Genomic DNA, 19,518 nt, shown 5'->3' with positions numbered 1-19,518 from the left:
TGATATACGAATTATAATAATTCAGAGCTGAATTTCAATTTATTCAGCACAATAATATACGTTAAATTTATAATACATTATTTAAAATAATATATAAAGTAACGTATTGACATCCTGTTTGGGCGCAGCCATTTTATTTTTAAATTAAATAATTTTATGAATTTTAAAAACACAAGTAAGACATCGTACAGTAGGGAAACCGAAAAATATATTTATATATTATTGTTCATTTATTAATATGTAGATTTTTTATATTCATATTCAGATTAAAAAGGCATATAAAGACTGTTACCGTTTTTAAAAAACTGTCAGAGTGAAAAAATTTCTCACTAACGATTTTGGAACCTATTTCCTGTTAGTGCTGCTATGCTAGTGAGAAAAAACAATAACAATAAAAATAAACTTCTTATGGAAGAATCTAAACATAACACACACTCTATTTTTTGTATGTGACTACACTGCATTGTCTAGTACATTGTAATTGATCTAAGACTTACACACATATATAAAGATACTTTAAATAGGATAAATTGAATGGACCACCGGTATAAGTCGATAAAAACGACATCGTATAACTTAACAAATGCGACAAACACACGTGCATACAGAAAAATAACATACACAGATAGAAGTTAGTATCATTTAATATCTACACATTATTAATGACGAAAACAGATTATTTAAGGGCTATCAATCACAGAGTGCTTTGGAATATCTTCATGGAATTACTAAGAACACAGTTTATTCCGTTTTTATGGACATTTTATTATTGTCTTAATGCTGGATAATATGATTAAATAGTCATACTAATAACACATATTAGTTTCACATAAGACTCCGAGACGGGCAGCATCGATAATTGCATGCTCTTATATGTTGAGCTTTTAAAAATGTTATTTTTTTCATACAAGTAGGTACTTCATTTGTTTAAACATAAAAAATAAAATAAGCATTTATACATAACATTTTAAATTCAATACTTTTTACATTTCGGATCTATTGGATACATTTATAAAACAGTATAAAACAACCTTGCGACAACGGTATATGGTTGTCTCAAGGGCGGTGAATAAAGGATGATTTTTGTTAGGCCGTGGCGGAAACGTGTCGTGCCACGTACGCAATACGGATCTAAGACTTCTCGAATTGTTTTTATGAAGCACCAAGTTGTGTAGATGCCAGGTACGGCCGAGCCTCGGACGAGACACGGTCGCCACACGTTGTAGCATTAACTGCTTCATATCAAAAGTTCATGGTGTTTAGGATCCGCATCTCGTACGTGGCACGGCTCGTTCCTGCCACGGTCTTACATAAATCATGCATTATCTACGTTACGTTTGCAGTAAAAACGACATTCCATTCCATATTTCATTATTCATATAATATTTATTGAATGTATGTTACCAATTATCGGTAACCGGAAATTGCAATGACAATACCACGATAGCCGACTTTTATTTCATCATTATTGAACACATTTACCGTCCCAAAGGGCACGGGTTTCCTATGAAAATGAGAGGGGTTTAGACCGAAGTTGGCAACGCTGGTAGACTTAACACGACCTTGAGAACATTATGGAGACTCCCAGGCATGTAGGTTTCCTTACGATTTTTTCCTTCAACGTCAAATAGAGTGATATTTAATAGCTTCCAAACGCACTTAACCGGTCCTATTATAGTATAAAGGATTACATAAACGATAAAAAAAGCTTGGGTGTGAACAATTGCTCTAACTAGGTTGCTTCTTAAATATTTTCAAATGAGTGAGATGGCGATAACAGAAAGAACAACCGGCTAAGTTTGTTGTGGGCTTCTTCTTAGACAAGCACCCGTTTGGAAATTTTGTAGCTTTAGTTTTAAGTTTAGGAATAAAGTTATAGGTTTAATCACTACTAAATACATACACATTTTGTATATAATCAACGCATCAAAAGTGCCATCTATATGCCTATTTGAATACAGAAGTATTTGACTTTGACTTTGGTGCCGGGGATCGAACGAATCGAAAGTCACTGGGATATCACAGCCCCGCCCCACAACTTGTATTTCTGAATCAAAAATAAACCATGACCAATAACTGGGTTTATAAATATAAGTAACAACACGCTAATACGTTCAGTGTTGTATAAAACAAAACTGAATATAGATTTTCTACATTAACAAAATAGTTATTGTTACCTACCCTTGTAAATTAAAAAATTTAAAATAGAGATAAATAAACTGCAATGTAAAGCTAAATGGTACTTTCAAGTTAAATCATTTAAATAATGACTATCAAAACCCAGATGATCGATTATCTATCATTGAATAATCACTTGTCAGTTTATTGTTGTATATTTTTCTTCTTCAAAAGTCAAAATGGCCGCTAATAGACGCCATACCAATTGTCAAAATGCCATATTGAAAAGACAATATGGCGTCTATTAGCCGCCATATTGTCTTTCGAGTACTGTTATATTATATTAGTGGCACTAATAAGGTAAATTAAATCAATTGCTGCAAGAGCCTAAAACGTACAAAACATACTTTTATAGATGCACACATAAGAAAATCCTTTTTTTAGCAACGGACAGCCTTTTTTTATAGATTATAATTTTAAACTGAAACCGTTACTAAATTGTCAAACTTAAAACACGTGGAACAAGGACGTGAAAGGACAAGAGTTATTTACAAAACTTTGGTATGCTTAAAAATATAAAATGTATAGCGAGAATAAAATAAGAGCAAGAAAATTCCTTGAAAATTTATAGTTAGGAATAGCTAAGCTGCTTTGCGGTTTCTATATAACATAAATCTTCCATCTATTTTTGGACCAAGGGCGTTGAGTGATCATTAATCAACGTCTAAGGGCCACATTGGCCTTGAAACTGGCATGTGTTCGAGAAGGATTATAAGATGTTTGGAATTAGAGCAAAGAAAATAAAATCAAGATGTCTATTTTACACGCTTTATATCAGCTTCCCCTGTAAGTATGTTTGTAAAGGACTCCTTTGGACTTGATTTTAACCCTGTTCAAACAGTCTGATTTCGTTCAAACTTTGTAGATTAATTGAGAACCGGTGACAATACACTTATTTGATAAGATTATTTACCATTTTTTCAATTTGCAAAATTGATTTTTTATAATTAACAATTGTTTTTTTAATTTTCCATCTACAGTCGATGAGGCAGGAATGATGTTGATTTTAATTTCCAACCTTTATCTTTCGCCGATTTCTTTAATATTAACAAATTTGATGGTGAATGGTTCACCGATTAATTTTGCTATAATAAAAATAGCAGTTCAAGAAAAACTAAAAATCACGCTTTTATAAATACACTAAACTAAAAGGTAGAAATTAGATTGGCTTTCTTGGAACACTCTTGGTATAATGGGTAAGCGTGTTCTTTAGTTTTTTTGAACTATTTCTTTTTTTTAATCATTTGTTTGAAATTTAACTGCTTTGAATGCAATTTGTAAAATTTAAAGTCTAGCACATTTAAGTGGGCCTAGAGACCGATCCAGCATACTTTTATAAGAAATAGGGAAAGGGAAATCCGTCAGCCTATTATCACCTTAAATCGGTCATGCTAAGATCTTTAGGGGACGAGCAAATGGAGTAACATCGCAGACGGTGTAGAATAGCGAGTAAAAGTTTTAAGATATATCTATAAAAATCTATCTATAAAAATTGCTGGTCTCATATTTTGCACATCGTGGTTTGCACGTTTCCGAACGCACAGGGCTCGTCCATTGACCCGCCTAGCCCGGATTATGGTGTAACAAACATACGCAGCGCTATAATTATTAAGAGGTTCTTTTTGTCTAACAATAATAGTATAGACTCATCACGAAAATTATGCACGGTAACTTTTTTTAATACCATGTTTGATTTGATATATGTACTCGCATACCCACCCGTTGCCAGTGGTTATACGTATTACAGACAAAAAATAGTGCCAATTATGTTGTAGGTACATAATCTTATCTCATCTTAAACTACAATAAATTGACACGTCTCAAAATACTAAGTAGGTACTAATCTTTGACAGGGGACAGGGGCTAAGACTTTGCGACAGGGGAGTTTTAGACGTGTCAATATATATATATATATTTATTCACACAAGTTAGCCCTTGACTGCAATCTCACCTGGTGATAAGTGAAGATGCAGTATAAGACGGTTGCGGGCTAACCTGTTAAGGAGTATGGTAGTTATACCCCTAATAGGTTTCTACGCGACATAGCACCGGAACACTAAATCGCTTTCAATTAAATAAAATAAAATTCAAATTGAAATATATTTGAAAGCTGCTGTCAGTCGAAATGTGACAACGTACCTACAGCATAACTATTCCAACGTTACGCCACGTTTAATAATAATGTCCCTAGCGTTTAAGTACTAGACGTTGGCTCCTTCGTACTAATCTTACTAAAGCATGACCTTTGGAAAATAATGTTTAGTAATAAAGTAGAGTATTGCAACAGTAGCACAAATAATTAGTGAACAATGCATTTTGCCGAATTGCTTATTAAATATATTGCGTATTACGTAACTGATACACGTGTTACAAAAACGCGTTTTGTCAAATAATTGTATCTTTGTAGATTAGGCAATATTTCCTACTTTACTAACTCTTTACTTAGGTCTCATAGAATAGTCCGCGTGATTTGTCTTATTTCGGAGAAAGCCTGGAAGGTTTTTTATTCCACTACAAGTTAGCCCATGAATGCAATCTCAACTGGTAGTAAGTTATGATGCAGTCTAAGATTGTAGCGGGCTAACCTGTTAGGGATTATGGTAGTCATACCCCTAATCGGTTTCTACGCGACATCGCACCGTAACGCTGAATCGCTTAGTGGCACGCCTTTGTCGGTAGTGTGGTAACTAACCACGGCCGAAGCCTCCCACTAGATCAGACCAGAGAAAATTCAGCAATTATAAATTACCAAATTATTATTTTTTTAAGTGTTCGAACCTGGGACCTCCCACTCAAAACCACAGCGCTCTCCGCTGAGCCAAGGAGGTCGTCGAATAGGCTAGTAATGGGTGGATAGTGGAGACGTTTGAGACACTGCATGCGTTAGGTCGTAATTTAACTCGGCTTACTGCCGTAGACCTCGATTACCCACGTGATCTCAAACAATAACAAAAATTGTGAAATATGACTTCACAGCGACAATGAACTTCTTTGACATAATTAATTAATCCTAACCTAAATACTAAATATAATTTAAGTCGCTCGTATAAAGGCCACAGTAAACTAGCAAGCGTCGGCAGTTTTAAGTGCACTTTAAAAAAATCTGATTATCGCTTGACAATATAACAACAATGGCTCGGATTCTTAAGAATATTCTTTGATAATTAATTTTTCACAAGCGCTGTTTTAGAATGGTCTATATTACTAAAGCATTTTAGGAATGAATTCATAAGTCACATGTCACACACTTGTATGTTGTATTAACAGGAAAGATTTATTTGTTGGCTTTCAATCGATAAAGTCTTACTGTACCGATTTTAACAATAAGTTAGCTGTTTTATCCAGAGGTAACATAGGCTATATTTTATTTCGGTAATAAGGGTTGAGCGCTAAGTAATGTGCGTTATAAGCAATTAAAACATCACTTGCTTCAACGGTTCTGGAAAACATCGTGAGGAAACCTGCATGCATGAGTTCTCCATAATGTTCTCAAAAGCGTGTGGAGTCCACCAATCCGCACTGGGCCGGCGTGGTGGACTACGGCCTACACCCTTTTATTGTGGGAAGAGTCCCGTGCCCTGTAGTGGACCGCTAGCAAACAAACCAACAAATATACAAATAAACAGACACACTGTCGCATTTATAATATAAGTATCGATGAACACGGAAAATTGTTCGGAAATTTAAGAAATCTGAATTTCAAATGCTGATTATTGATATGGGCGGCCGATTGGCGCAGTGGGTATTGAACCTGCTTTCTGAGTCCAAGGTCTGCGGTTCGATTTCCAAAACTGGAAAATGTTGGTGTAATGAACATGAATGTTTTCAGTGTCTGGTTGTTTATAAAAATAATTCATCAGTTATCTTAGTACCCGTAACACAAGCTACGCTTACTTTGGGGCTAGGTGTGTATTGTCGTAATATATATTTTGTTTATTATATTTACTATGATTATATGTATCAGAGGTAGTTAAACTAAATTATAAAAAAGACAAACATATTATTCGAGGAAATATAATCTAAGGCAAGTGACCTATCGGCTCACTTCTCCAATTGTTTTGGTTGTGCATTATCGCAAGTTCATTCGTTTATCGAAATTTAATGCCTAAGTTCAATAAACACCGAAACTTAAGAAATAAGATTTGCGCATATGCCTAATATCAATAAGTGTATTTATTGTAATTTAATTAACGATGAAAAATTAAGAAAGTAATTTTTAGTTTCACTACAAGTTAGTTATTTAGTGTAATCTCACCTTATGGTAAGAATGATTCAGTCTAAGATAGTAACGCGTTAACCTGTTAGGTTAGCTTAGGCAAAGACACCCATACTTCTTCTCGGAACGCTAAACTATACCAAGGCTTATTAAAACTATAAGTAAGCTTAACTAAGCTTATTATATAACCAGGAGTTATTTATAATTTCTTCACTAACTTATGGAATGGCCAGTGCTTGTATCTTGCAGTTTGCACGAGTAGCTCGTGCGAGTAAATTGGACCAATAACATGCCCCGGTACGGTAGAGTTTGCACAAATCAAGCTTGGATACTTAGTAATTGGAGGTGGAAACGCGCTCATTGCATGCAATCTCCTAAATTCTTTTGATTTAGATTTATCGACATACAATGGAAATCTGTGGCTTTTATGGAGGGCTTAATACTTCCCCTAGTAGTATTATGATCCTATCCAGTGGCGTGCACATAGTTTTCGACCGGAGCATGAATAAAGAACGAAGGTGCCATAAAATGGGAAAATCCTTCGCATTTATGAGTTATACAAACATTTTAGGGTAGGCAGTGCTTTTGTGCATTTAAGACGTGCACGCCACTGATCCTATCTTATATTGCAACAATAATGCTACTAGAAAAAGCATCATTACCTAGAAAATAATGCAGTAAGAAGCGAATTTTCTTTGCTGCGTTTCTTAAATACCATGCACTGTTATTAGTTATTATAACATTTATATAAATATTTTTATTACTTATTATATATTTTTTTCTATTTTTCATTACTATTATTCTGTATATGAAAACTTTGTTTAACAATAAATAATAAAATTAATAAATAAATAAAAATTATTCCAGTAATTATTTACAGGAAACTGGGTCAAACACTGGCTGTGTCTTAGAAACTATTTGCATATTATGTACGGAATCTCTTGGATGACCTATCTACATCGTAACATTTCCTTTCAGTACATACCGCTTTCTTATTATGTTTATATGTTGCTATATAAGATTATGTATACAATACATAGCACATAAGCACGTAAAGCACGCGTTCGAGTATTTTATAGACCTAAGCAGTAGGTTTAGTTTGTACTCATTCAGAGTTAGTGAACAGAAACGTATCTACATACATAATATCGACACGTTGACGTGGCGAAAGTGACATCTAATAATTCTACACACTATTCGCGTCTGTCTTATCGTAAGTGTGCGTTCTCTTAGGCTGGCTTAATATAAGCTTAACCATTCAGTATTTTAGTCGTACCGTTCTTATAAAAGGTTTAAAACGTAATATACAATACAAATGCTAGGTATAACAAACATACCTAATTGAACAATGATTTATTTCTTACTGATCTGCCACAGTACGTACCTACATTATTTATTGACGCATTTTGCGTCTGCGCTGTCTAAGATAAACACAGACAACCAGTAACTATCCAAGATCATATCCAACGATATTATCTAGGTCATAATTAAATATCTTATAGTCGTACTTATAAAATTTGTACAGTTTTCTTATTAGAGGTAGGTCTAGTTGTGAGAAATACTTGCGCAGCTTCTCCGAGGTGCCTGATGTGTGCGCAAGGCGTGGGAACTGTATGTGCGAAGCGTTTATCGTGTGCAGAGCCAGTAGGGAGTCATCTAGTAACGTTTCGTATTTACCTGCAACAAAACATTCATTATTATTGACGCAAGTGTGGGATACTTTAGTTCTACTTCTACTGCTACTAAAAAGCGGTGATAGCCTATCAGCATATTAAATATATCAAAGCAGTTTGGAAACTACGAACTAATCTCGGTGGTTGGTTCCGGCCGACTATTTACGGAGACAGGCCCAGCAAGGCCCAAAAGGCAGGAGACAAAAATTATATCCCCCGATTATATCCCCTGACGAGAGATATAATTAACAAGTCCACTCGCTAAAGCACGAGAACATGGAATAGAAGAAGTTTACCCCCGTCTATTATTACACATATATTATTTGGATATTATTTCCACTTGTGCGCCAATAAATATAAATAAGTATACTACGACAATACACACATCGCCATCTAGCCCCAAAGTAAGCGTAGCTTGTGTTACGGGTACTGAGAAAACGGATGAATATTTTTTTATGAATATAATACACATAAATACTTATAATATGCAGATAAACCCCCAGACACTGAAAAACATTCATGTTCATCACACAAACACTCTCCAGTTGTGGATCGCTGCCCACTGCGCCACTCGGCCGTCGAATGCTCTGAGACTTGATAAAGCTATGGGAGAAGATAAATTTGTAGCCTTTCCCCAGAAATGGGCAGATAATTATCTCCTGTCCATGCTAGCCGTGTATGAATGAATGAATGAATACACTTTTATTGTACACCACATAAACATAACAAATTAAAAGTAAAAATTTAACAAAAAGTATACAATTTGGCGGCCTTATCGCTACATAGCGATCTCTTCCAGGCAACCAAAGGCGTTAAAAACAGCTCAAGAAGAGAGGTGGTGCATTTAACTGTACTGTGTTGCAAATAAACATGCATAAACCTATATATACAAATATAATATGTACATATAACAAACTTACAATAAAATATATAGAGTAGGAGGGAGAAGAAGAAGAAACGTTCATAAAGACACACACAGGTGCATGAAACAGCTATTATCACAGGATTTTAGCCGCGTACTGGCTTTGGGGCCTCATCAGTGCGGGCATATGTGTGAGTTCGCTTTTTTGAACTTTAGTTCGTAGTTCCTATACCGCTTTAATATATAATAAATGAAAAAATGATTTATTGTGGCAACATGATTACATTTAATATATTAATATATTTAGTGTCTAACTATAACTATGCCTCCCTTTCGGGGTGGGTCCGATCTCCAGTATCAGAAACTTTTCGGAGTAACGTGCGTTTTTTATGACTTGCTTTAACGATGGAGGATAACATCGTGAGGAAACCTGCATGCATGAGAGTTCTCCGCAACTTTCTAAAATGTGTGTGAAGTCTAACAATCCAAACTTGGTGGTTGGCGGGTAAAGTTTTGATATGATGTTGAACAAATAAATGCAGGTATAATGCTTTCAAAAGACATATAGAAAAAAAGTCTATCGGTTTCAATGATAATCTTTATATATATATTTCTTGTGTGCGTGTGTATGTCACTGAACTCCTCCTAAACGGCTGGACCGATTTGAATGAATTTTTTGGTATGCGTTTGGGTGGCACCCTGGATGGTTTAGATTCACAAATTAGGCCGACAGATGGCGCTGGGGTCCGCTAGTTTACTATAAAAGTGTATTCAGGCATACGTATTAGGTATAATATAGAAATCTAAGTAATGCAGATAGATAGTAGAACGGACAAAACGTGTACGGTAAACTAGGTTTAAACCATGTTTAACTCCAGTCACACCGGTACTGCTGGCTTGATTGGGAGTAGATTAACTGGAAAGAAGGCTCTACATGTGTAAACATTCTGCTGTAACCCGGTAACCTAATAATAAGACCAGTGCCTACAACACTGTCAAAAGGAACAGTTTCTCGATAAGTTTTATGATCAATAGTTTAAAATATGTTTTCTTACGAGTTACAACGCGACGTTTTAAAATCGATCTTAAGACTATTTTAGGAATATTTTTTTAATTGTGAATTCGAATTAAAAATATAGATTCTAAAATAGTCGCAAGTCCGATTTTAAATGGAGATCGGTGATTCGGCGGCGGTGAAAATGGCGGGGGTCAATGTTATAATCCATCAATTGTGTTCTCAACTCAGCTGTTAGAGTTACATTGTTTTAATTAAATTAATAGCGGTGATAGCCCAGTGGGCTGAGTGACTTCCCTTTGGTGGAGTCGACTTCGATGAGATACGCACTTCCAACTTTTTGAAGTTATGTCCATCATGAGGTAACCTGCATGCCTGAGAGTTCTACATAATGTTCTCAAAGGTGTGTGGACCAATCTGAACTGGGCCAGCCGGAGGACTACGGCGTTAACCCATTCTCTGATGAATTAAAATAATAAAGCAAATAGTTATCAACGTACAAGGATTTTTTGTTTGTTACGTATAAAAAATAAGGTTCTCATGCTTTTAAACGGTCAATTTATTAACTGTCTGCGCTAAACCTGTTCATGTATAAAGAGGCCTCAGTTTTTTCGATGACGTCAAACTTCTAATGATACCTACTGCATTGGTAAACATATTATAGTGTAGAATCTTTATGTAGAACTAGATTCGCACCGCGGCTTTACTCGCTTTAACAATAACTGTGCAGGTTCATCATACTTAACGTTACCACAATGGGACAAAAGCAAAGAGATCATCTAGTTAGGTGGTAGGTGGTGGTAGGTAGGTAGGTTTACAAAATTGCTTTACAGCACAAAGATTTGTCCGCCGGCCACGGTTTATAGCAAACTAGCTGTCCCGTACAAAGTTTCTTACGCTGTCCAATACCAAAACCTGAGGTATCATATGTAAAAAAGATTTTTCAAATCTGACAGACAGTTGCGGAGATTAGATCTTTAAAACAAACAGAAAACAATCTTACCAATTTTAGCTTTATTAGCATCAATTGAGATTTAATACACTAGGATAAAGAAATCCCTAGGATGGGCTCCAGGGTTATAATAAGGCTGAACACTTCCAGCAAATTCCCTTAAGACTAGTCCAAGGTAATTAAAATGATATTAAATTACTACCGCGAATGTTACTTTTAAGTATTAATATACTGAAGATTATATAATTTTAATACAATCGCGCGATCTTTGTGGTAAATCAACCTTGGACTCTTCTTTAACACTAACACCGGTGGCGGTAACCTTGTGGAAAAATAATATTAACGGTCTACCTTGCTTGCATTATGAATTGCTTGTCGGAGCGCTATGCTCACAGAATTAAGAATATACAGAATCCGCGTACACGACTAATATTGAAGCATCAAAAACCACTACACTTTAGTAGTGTTTCTCGAACAGACAGTCACTTCAGTTCATTTAGCAGTTGACAGTATTTATTTTACCTCTAATATTCTAAACATTTAGATACCATAAAATGTGGAAAATTGAAAAAAGTTTGTAACATGGCAACATTATGCGGGTTAAGCGAAACGTGAGCGGAGCGTTTTAATTGCTTTTGGACAAAACATACAATAACTGATGCATGAGGGATCTGTATGTTCTTAATTCTGTGGCTGCGACCTTATAAGTGGGATGTCCTGGGTTCGAGTCCAGCCGGGGCAATTTGGGTATTCATAATGGGTTAGGTTAGGTTTGGTGTAATCTGCGCAGCCTCCGGTAGGGATGCCTAAACGCATTTCCCAGCAAAAAAAAAAAAAAAAAAGGGTAAGGTGTAATGCTTCATAAGTGCCTGTGATAAGGTCTACATGCATAAAACATTTCTGAATTTTGATTTTTTTTTTTAATTTAGAATTTCAACGGGCAGGTAATACGACGCGGTGGATCTAAGAATCTATTATACTTTAATCAGAATGTAAATGCGTTCGAAGTGGCAGCTATTGTCAGTTTTACACGTCAAAAAACAACGTATGGTAATATGAGTTTTATTTATTTATGACCCGGTCTGTCGAAAATGCTTACGTACCTACAGCCAATAAAAAAAACTACTGCTTACATTGATTGAACATCTAATAAATAACTGCGTCATGCACAGTGGCGTGCAAAGGGTCTTCGACCAGGGTATGCATAAAGCAGGAACATGGCATAAAATGGAAAATTTCCCCTACCATACGAGTAATATAAAATAATTTGAGTAGGCAGTGCTTTTGTGTTTGTTTGAACGTTGTGCTTACACGCCACTGGTCATGCAGACACGATGTTATCATTACGTTGCGAAGATCATGTTACGAGTACTTTAACTAAAAGTGCCTTTATAGCTACAAGAGATAGGCAAAAGCATATCCAGCGCAAAATGTCGATTGGCGCAGTTTGCAGCGACCCTGCTTTCTGAGTCCAAGGCCGTGGGTTCGATTCCCACTACTAGAAAACGTTTGTGTGATGAGCATGAATGTTTTTCAGTGCTGGGTGTTTATATGTATATGCTAACTATTCATAAAAATATTCATCAGTCATCTTGGTACCCATAACACAAGCTACGCTTACTTTGGGGCTAGATGGCGATGTGTGTATTGTCGTAGATAAAAAAATTTTATCACTTTCCTGTCTGTATATTTATGAAGCAGCTTTATTCGTACAATAGCGTGCGTGCAACTACGTCTGCATCAAATCGGTTATTACCGGTTTTAGTATTTTAAAAAACCTAGAACCTAATATAGCAGCGCCCACCGGGTCCGGGTTTTATGTTCATAATAATATTATAGTTTGAAAATAATACGTCATAACTTAACTTTGTACCTCTGCTCATTAGTGAAAACCGTATGAAAATCCGTTCTGTAGTTTTTTAGTTTTTCGCGTCCGGACAGACAGACAGACGCAGCAGGGGACTTTGCTTTATAATATGTAAAGATGTAAGTTTAGAAGAGAAGAAACTTGGTTCTAAGAAACCTTCGTCTCTAGCACAAAAAACTGCACAGGACATGGTTTTTATAGAAGTAGCAACGCGTGTAACGCTTATAAAAAAATCACTATTCTCAATTATTTTATTTTAAGTTTTAAATTAGTAAATTATTTGACAAGGTCTTGTCTCATATTTCAATTATTATCTTGTACCTCCTTAATTACTATAAATAAAACAAAACAAAATTGAATTTAAATAAAATGTAAATGGCGAAATTATTATGTTATAACACAGACTAAAAAATGCTAACAAAAACATTATGGTATAATTTTTAGATTTGTTCTTTCACCTAATCTTTTTCATTTCCCTAACTTTTTACCTATTTTTTTTATCTATGTAATTGCGTTTTATGTAAGTTTACAATAGCATAAATATATAAAATAAATATCTATTTGATATATATAAATTTATATCGGTATTTTTGTAGTTAATATGTAAATGTAGTATGTATGTTCATGTAAGTTTATTTTATTTCTTGTATAATACTTCATGCACCATCCACTTTTACTTTTTTATCGGCTTCGTACGCTCAGGTTGCCATTAAAAGATCACTTTTAGTTATAAGGCCGCCTTTGCACCCTAGCACTAAGTACTTTTACTGTTTTTCTTGCATTTTTCCTATTGTGTTGTGTTGCAATAAAGTTTTTCTATTCTATTCTTTTTTGACGGCCGAGTGGCGCAGTGGGCAGCGACCCTGCTTTCTAAGTCCAAGACCGTGGGTTCGATTCCCACAACCGGAGAGTGTTTGTGTGATGAACATGAATGTTTTTCAGTGTCTGGGTTAGGTTAGGTTAGGTTACCTGTATATTATAAGTATTTATGTGTATTATATTCATAAAAAAATATTCATCAGCTATCTCAGTACCCATAAACAAGCTACGCTTACTTTGGGGCTAGATGGCGATGTGTGTATTGTCGTGGTATATTTATTTATTTATTTATTTATTTTATTGTAAAGCAACTAATTAGTAGCTTAGTAACAATTATTACATCGGTATCTATGTATTTTTTTATTACAATTACAAAGTTAACTGAAAATATTCCATGAATAGAACAATGAATGGATTTGCTGCCGATATGAAGACAGTCTTTATTTATGAGTTGACGCCGCCAGTTCAAGGTGTTTAATTAATCAATTTTAGTAAGTATCTACTTCATATTGAATGGTTTTGATTAACTCGTCGTGGATACTTAATTTGTGTTCTAAAATTATATTAAATTGTAAAGCTTAGCAGTCTGTTTGTATGTATTTGAACCTTCGATTAGAACTCGCTGAGCTCTGATACCAAAAGTCGGATTAAAATAAAATATTTTTATTACAGATACTATTATTATTAAGTTTTAGATTACAATATTGTTTTAAGTCATGTTATATTAAATAATAAGAATACCTTTGATCGCGCTAATCCCATGAACTTTTTTCAAAACCCATGACAAAAGCTTGACAGTAGTGTAATTCAGCCGTAAGATAAAATCTCCAAGAAACTTCCTGTTATTCGTAACAACCTAGTGCCGAGTGCCCTTAGACTAACGGACTTCGGACCCACTTTCGGGGGGCCGAGTTCGAATCCTAGCACGCGCCACTAGTTTTTAAGTTAAGTAATTAAAATATCACTTGCTTTAACGGTGAAGGAAAACATAGTGATGAAACCTGACAACCTGCATGCTTGAATGTTCGCTAAAATATTCTCAAAGCCGTCCACACGGCCTAAATTCTTCTCAATGCGCGTCAGCCGTGCCCTGTAGTGGGCCGAGAGTGGGTTAATATGATGAAGTTAATAACTGAAGCGGGATGTACATCTGAAGACACTTATTTACTTCAAACGATAAAGATACCTGGCCCACTGGCTGGTACCTGGCTGACATCATACCGTATCTGCCTTAAAAGAAGGATTAAATTGTATGCAAAATTATTAGCAAAAAAAAAGGTAGTAAAGCTAATGAACTTCATCTTCGCCATGAATAAAACAAAAGTACTGTGTACTTATAAAACAACTGCCAAAATCTCCATCCAAAGTTCTTAGAATACTGAACAAGCAAAAAAAAATTCTATACTTACCAACTAATGTATATTTGATGAGACACGGATGGCAAAGGGTTGTGATTGGCTGCCAGTGTTCGTTGTTGACTATATCGGCTAAATCCTTCGAGTTATTTGTTAGGAATAGGGCAAACTCCTTGAATGTCACGTCATGACCGTACTCCAAGGACTCGTTTGACGGGTTCTCTCGGAACGCCTTTATGATACGTCTTCCCACGCGATCCTAAAAGGGAAAAAAATTACTGTACGTACAGTTTAATACATTATATCGTTCTGCAAAGTTATTTCGCGTTCCGGTACGATGCTGTGCAGAAACGGTATAGGTACGGCATTAATATAAAATTACGCACCTCTCACCGCCACGACTTTTTTTTTCACACTACTGCAATCAATCTCACCTGTGTGTAAGTGATGATGCAACCTAACAGGCTAGCGGGCTAACCTCTTAGGGGTAAGAATGGTATTTATATTAAACCTAACTCCCGAATCGGTTTCTACGCGACATCGTACCGGAACACTAGATCGCTGAGCGGCACGTCTGTGTCGATAGGGTTGTAACTAGCCATGGCTGACACCTCCTACTAGACCAGAACAGGGAAAATTCAGAAATTATCAATTCCCACATTACGTGTGCCGGGGATCAACCCGGGATCTCCCACTTCGAGTGTCGTCGAATCTTAGACTAACTAGAGCATAGGGAATAAAAAAAAGTAGTATCGAGTAAGCAGCGACTTGTGCATAGCTAACGTGACTGTTTCTTTTTCCGTCCTAGTAGGTCGCATATCGAATTATGTAAAAAACAAACTATTCGGTATTATTCCCACTATTTCGTATTCAATAACGAACAAAACTACGAGAGTAAAGGTTCGTTACAAAAATTAAGTGAATTTAAAGATACAGTAAGCAACTGTTTTATATTTATCGGCAGAACAATTCACTTTGGAAATGGTCTGCTTTTCAAGCAGAAACGGAACTAAGGATTAAATCATAATTATCTTTGTAATAAAGAAGTTTTTCAATGCTGCGACATTTATGTCTGTTTACACTAAACCTAGATTGCGCCTAAATCGAATGCCTTATGATTGAGGCGATGTCTATAGAAAATAAAAACGTTTCATCAACTCAAGGTGATAACTCTTAGGTGATAACTATTAGTGAACGGTTGATGTATGCCTCGGAATGTCCTTAGATTATGCGTTATTTTTTATATTGGATAGAAGCAGGCGTTACTTTGCGGAATTCCATGATATATTATGTAAATTAAGCTTAATTTGCTATACTCCGCGAAAAGCAGGAGAATCTGTATGGTGTAATTTATAATTTCTTCAATCCTCATACTAGTCTAGTTGAATAAGAACCATCTATACGTGGGCCGTTTATTATTAAATCTCGGTACCTACTTTGTTTATATTGGATAGAAGCAGGCGTTACTTTGCGGAATTCCATAATATATTATGTAAATTAAGTTTAATTTGCTATACTCCGCGAAAAGCAGGAGAATCTGTTTGGTGTAATTTATAATTTCTTCAATCGTTATGCTAATCTAGTTGAATAAGAACCATCTATACGTGGGCCGTTTATTATTAAATCTCGGTACCTACATTGTTAAATCCAAATAATAACTAGATAGGTAGGTAGGTACCTACCTCTTTCTGTTGATTGACGTAATCTTTCGCAGAAGTTTATCAACAAAAATTTCATAGTTATCAATTAACTAGAGCTATGAAAAATAAGGTCACACGAGTCTATGGAAGCATGACTACACACTTGTGTAAGTAGGTACGTTTAAGAGGCGACAGTATTCGACAGTCTTCCATAAAAAGATAGAAGGTTCTCGATGAAAAATCTGGTGCTATTTTATAAATTAAAAGTTTTACAACTTAAAAGTGCTTTACTCAATTCAATAATATAATTAATTGTAAACAATTGTAGGAAATGCATTTAAAATAAAAACGGCTTTAATGTGTTTACAAAATAACATAAAAATATTTTATGCTATGTAAAACTAATCGTTGATGCAGACGTTTCTTCAGGTTTTGGAAATTACTAAAAAAAACCAAAAACCAGAGAAGTTTATTGAACACCAATAGTAAAACTCATTTGGTAGGTATTTTATGTAGGTATTGTTTGGCTTCAATTTTTTTTATTGAATATACTAGGTACTTTAATTAAAATACTAGCTAGCTGCTTCTCAGGCTCTACTGCACCGATTATGATCATTCGACTAAGTTTCTCGCATCAGAAGCGCAAATTTGTTAAATCTTCACAAGATGCACCGATTGGACTGTTCAAATTATTTCCTTGTTCTCTTAGAACTTAGCCATTTTAGATTTAACATTATGGTTTGTGTTCATGATTAGATGGTTGTCCCAAGCATTTCAAACTCTCAGTAACCACTTTTGTGATGCAGTACAACATCATATAATTAGTCTCAAGCAACTTTTTGGCTCAGCTTTGGCTTTATAAGCGATGTGTTTTCTTACGAAATAAGAAAACGCCTCGTTATAAAACCAAAGCTGGTAGCTACTATCTAAATCTCCTAAAAAAATCCCAATGAAGGGAAATGCATTGTTTAAAGGAAGCTATGAAACACTGGACTTTACAGCCTTCCGGATAAAGAAATAATAAAAGATAAAGGTACAGATTCAACAGGGCAAAATGCCTACAGAAAATATAAAATATTTGTGTGTTGCATAACTAAAAACTTTGTTTTACAAGTGCCTTACCAATATATTCAAATACATACTTGAAAATACTTAGCACTGGGTAGATCGCCCTCCAATTTATTCCTATAAGCAGATAACAGCCTCTCAAATGGATTCCGGACTATTATCATTTTGTGATAATTTTCCAACATGACATCTCTCTCTTCCTTAGATACAGTGCTGAGGTTTCTGAACATTCCAGGAGAATGTGCGAGGCTGGCTGGTACAGACAAAACATCTGTGTCGTTCCATTTCCCTTCCAGTATCATGAGTATTCGTTTCCAGTTTGTGCATGCTACCTGTATTTAGTTCAAATTATAATATATCATAATTGTTACACAAAACACAAGCAAGAATTAAAAAATTGATTGAACTATTCAAAATAATAGTGTTTGTTCAAAGATTGCAATGATGATAATTCTTTATGCCTATGTTAACTTTATTGTATAACTTGTATAGAACAAGGATTTTATGCCTACCCTGCTTTTTTTTATATGTGGACTAATCAGTTTTTGAAATTAGAATGTTCCATACAGACAAATTCAAGAGCCTTTTCAATTAAAATAGTATAGATTACCTGCAATTTTACCAACAATATATACACTAATATAACAAGGATTTCTCAAGTTGGACTAGGACTTTGTGCAATCATTATCAACCTGTTACATCCTGTGATAAGTGCATTCAAACATACATGCTGATTGTTTAGCTTTATAATAAAGATTATAATAATGAATTCATTTGTTTATTTATAGATGTTTTGGCTAGCTTTTGTTCATGCATTTACAAATGCTCTGCCTATGTTAATATTATTTTATAACTGGTAGGATTTTATGCCACCTTCCAGCTCTATCCCTGCTTTTTTAAAATATGTATTAGTCGCAGATTTAGGCAGATTTTTAGGCAGATTTCGTTTTACATGTATATTATATGTATTCATGTAACCTATTTATAAAAATATTCATTACGCTTACTTTGGGGCTAGATGGCGATGTGTGTATGTATATTTATTTTTGTTATTTATTATTTTGAGAATGTTAAAACATAGACACAAATTCAAGAGTTTTCAATTGAAATGGCATTAATCATCTGTGATTTCACTTAGAATATATACACTAAACATGGGTAAGAAAAACGTCTATGGCACTCGTTAATTACGATTAATGATGAAAGACTGGTTCACCTTGACCATGCTCACCTTTGGTACGTAACAGTAAAGGAGTTTGTGCTCATCGTCGACTAAAATGTGCTCCAAAAGGCTCCGAGGCAGGTCCTCCAAGTTCCACTTCAAAGAAAGCCTACTACAGGTCTCTTGTACGAGCTCCTGACGACTCAAATTTGAAGACTGGGTTAGCTCCAAGGAATGCTCACTTGCGATATCATTTTCACCTCCGCTGACGCAGAACAGTATACTCACAAATAACACTAAATTCCCGCCTGAATCACGCATCTTTCGCCATTACACTAGAATCGCGATGCAAAATAAAAACTTTCGCGAAACACAAAAACTTTTTATTTGGGGCACGTGGTACCTCTGTCCAAAATCACTTGTACGTTTTGATATATCGAAAATATTTTTTAATTTACACTTTGTTTTATTCATAAAACTACGATTATTAATTGCTATTTTTTTTAGATTTGATTTCGCGGAATTAAACAGAGCGACATCGTATGCCACTTTTACGTACGATTCGCTCTCAATTTGACAGCGCAGTGCATTGAGTACCTATCTCAAATCTCAATTTGAGTTTGGCACTTGGCATTGACATTAACAGTCAAGTGACCGAATGATAAATTTTCATTCATTCGAGTGTCGATAATTATTATAGAGCTGTTATTT

The 19,518-nt window shown here is 35.1% G+C and overlaps 1 protein-coding gene across 1 annotated transcript; it reads right to left on the bottom strand.

The window, feature by feature from the left end:
* Positions 1–7,712: 7,712 nt before the first annotated feature.
* Positions 7,713–19,368, bottom strand: LOC120637438 (carbohydrate sulfotransferase 11). Its single transcript, XM_039909282.1, has 4 exons — positions 18,877–19,368; positions 17,720–17,977; positions 14,992–15,196; positions 7,713–8,071 (listed from the first exon to the last, which is right to left on the bottom strand). Exons 1-4 carry the CDS (start codon positions 19,126–19,128, stop codon positions 7,842–7,844), a joined length of 945 nt encoding a protein of 314 aa, XP_039765216.1. The 5' UTR covers positions 19,129–19,368; the 3' UTR covers positions 7,713–7,841.
* Positions 19,369–19,518: the final 150 nt, after the last annotated feature.

The sequence above is a fragment of the Pararge aegeria genome, chromosome 3 (assembly GCF_905163445.1).
Source record: "Pararge aegeria chromosome 3, ilParAegt1.1, whole genome shotgun sequence".
Lineage (NCBI taxonomy): Eukaryota > Metazoa > Arthropoda > Insecta > Lepidoptera > Nymphalidae > Pararge > Pararge aegeria.
The sequence above is the reverse complement of the archived record's forward strand: the minus strand, read 5'-3'. Positions and strand labels throughout refer to the sequence as shown.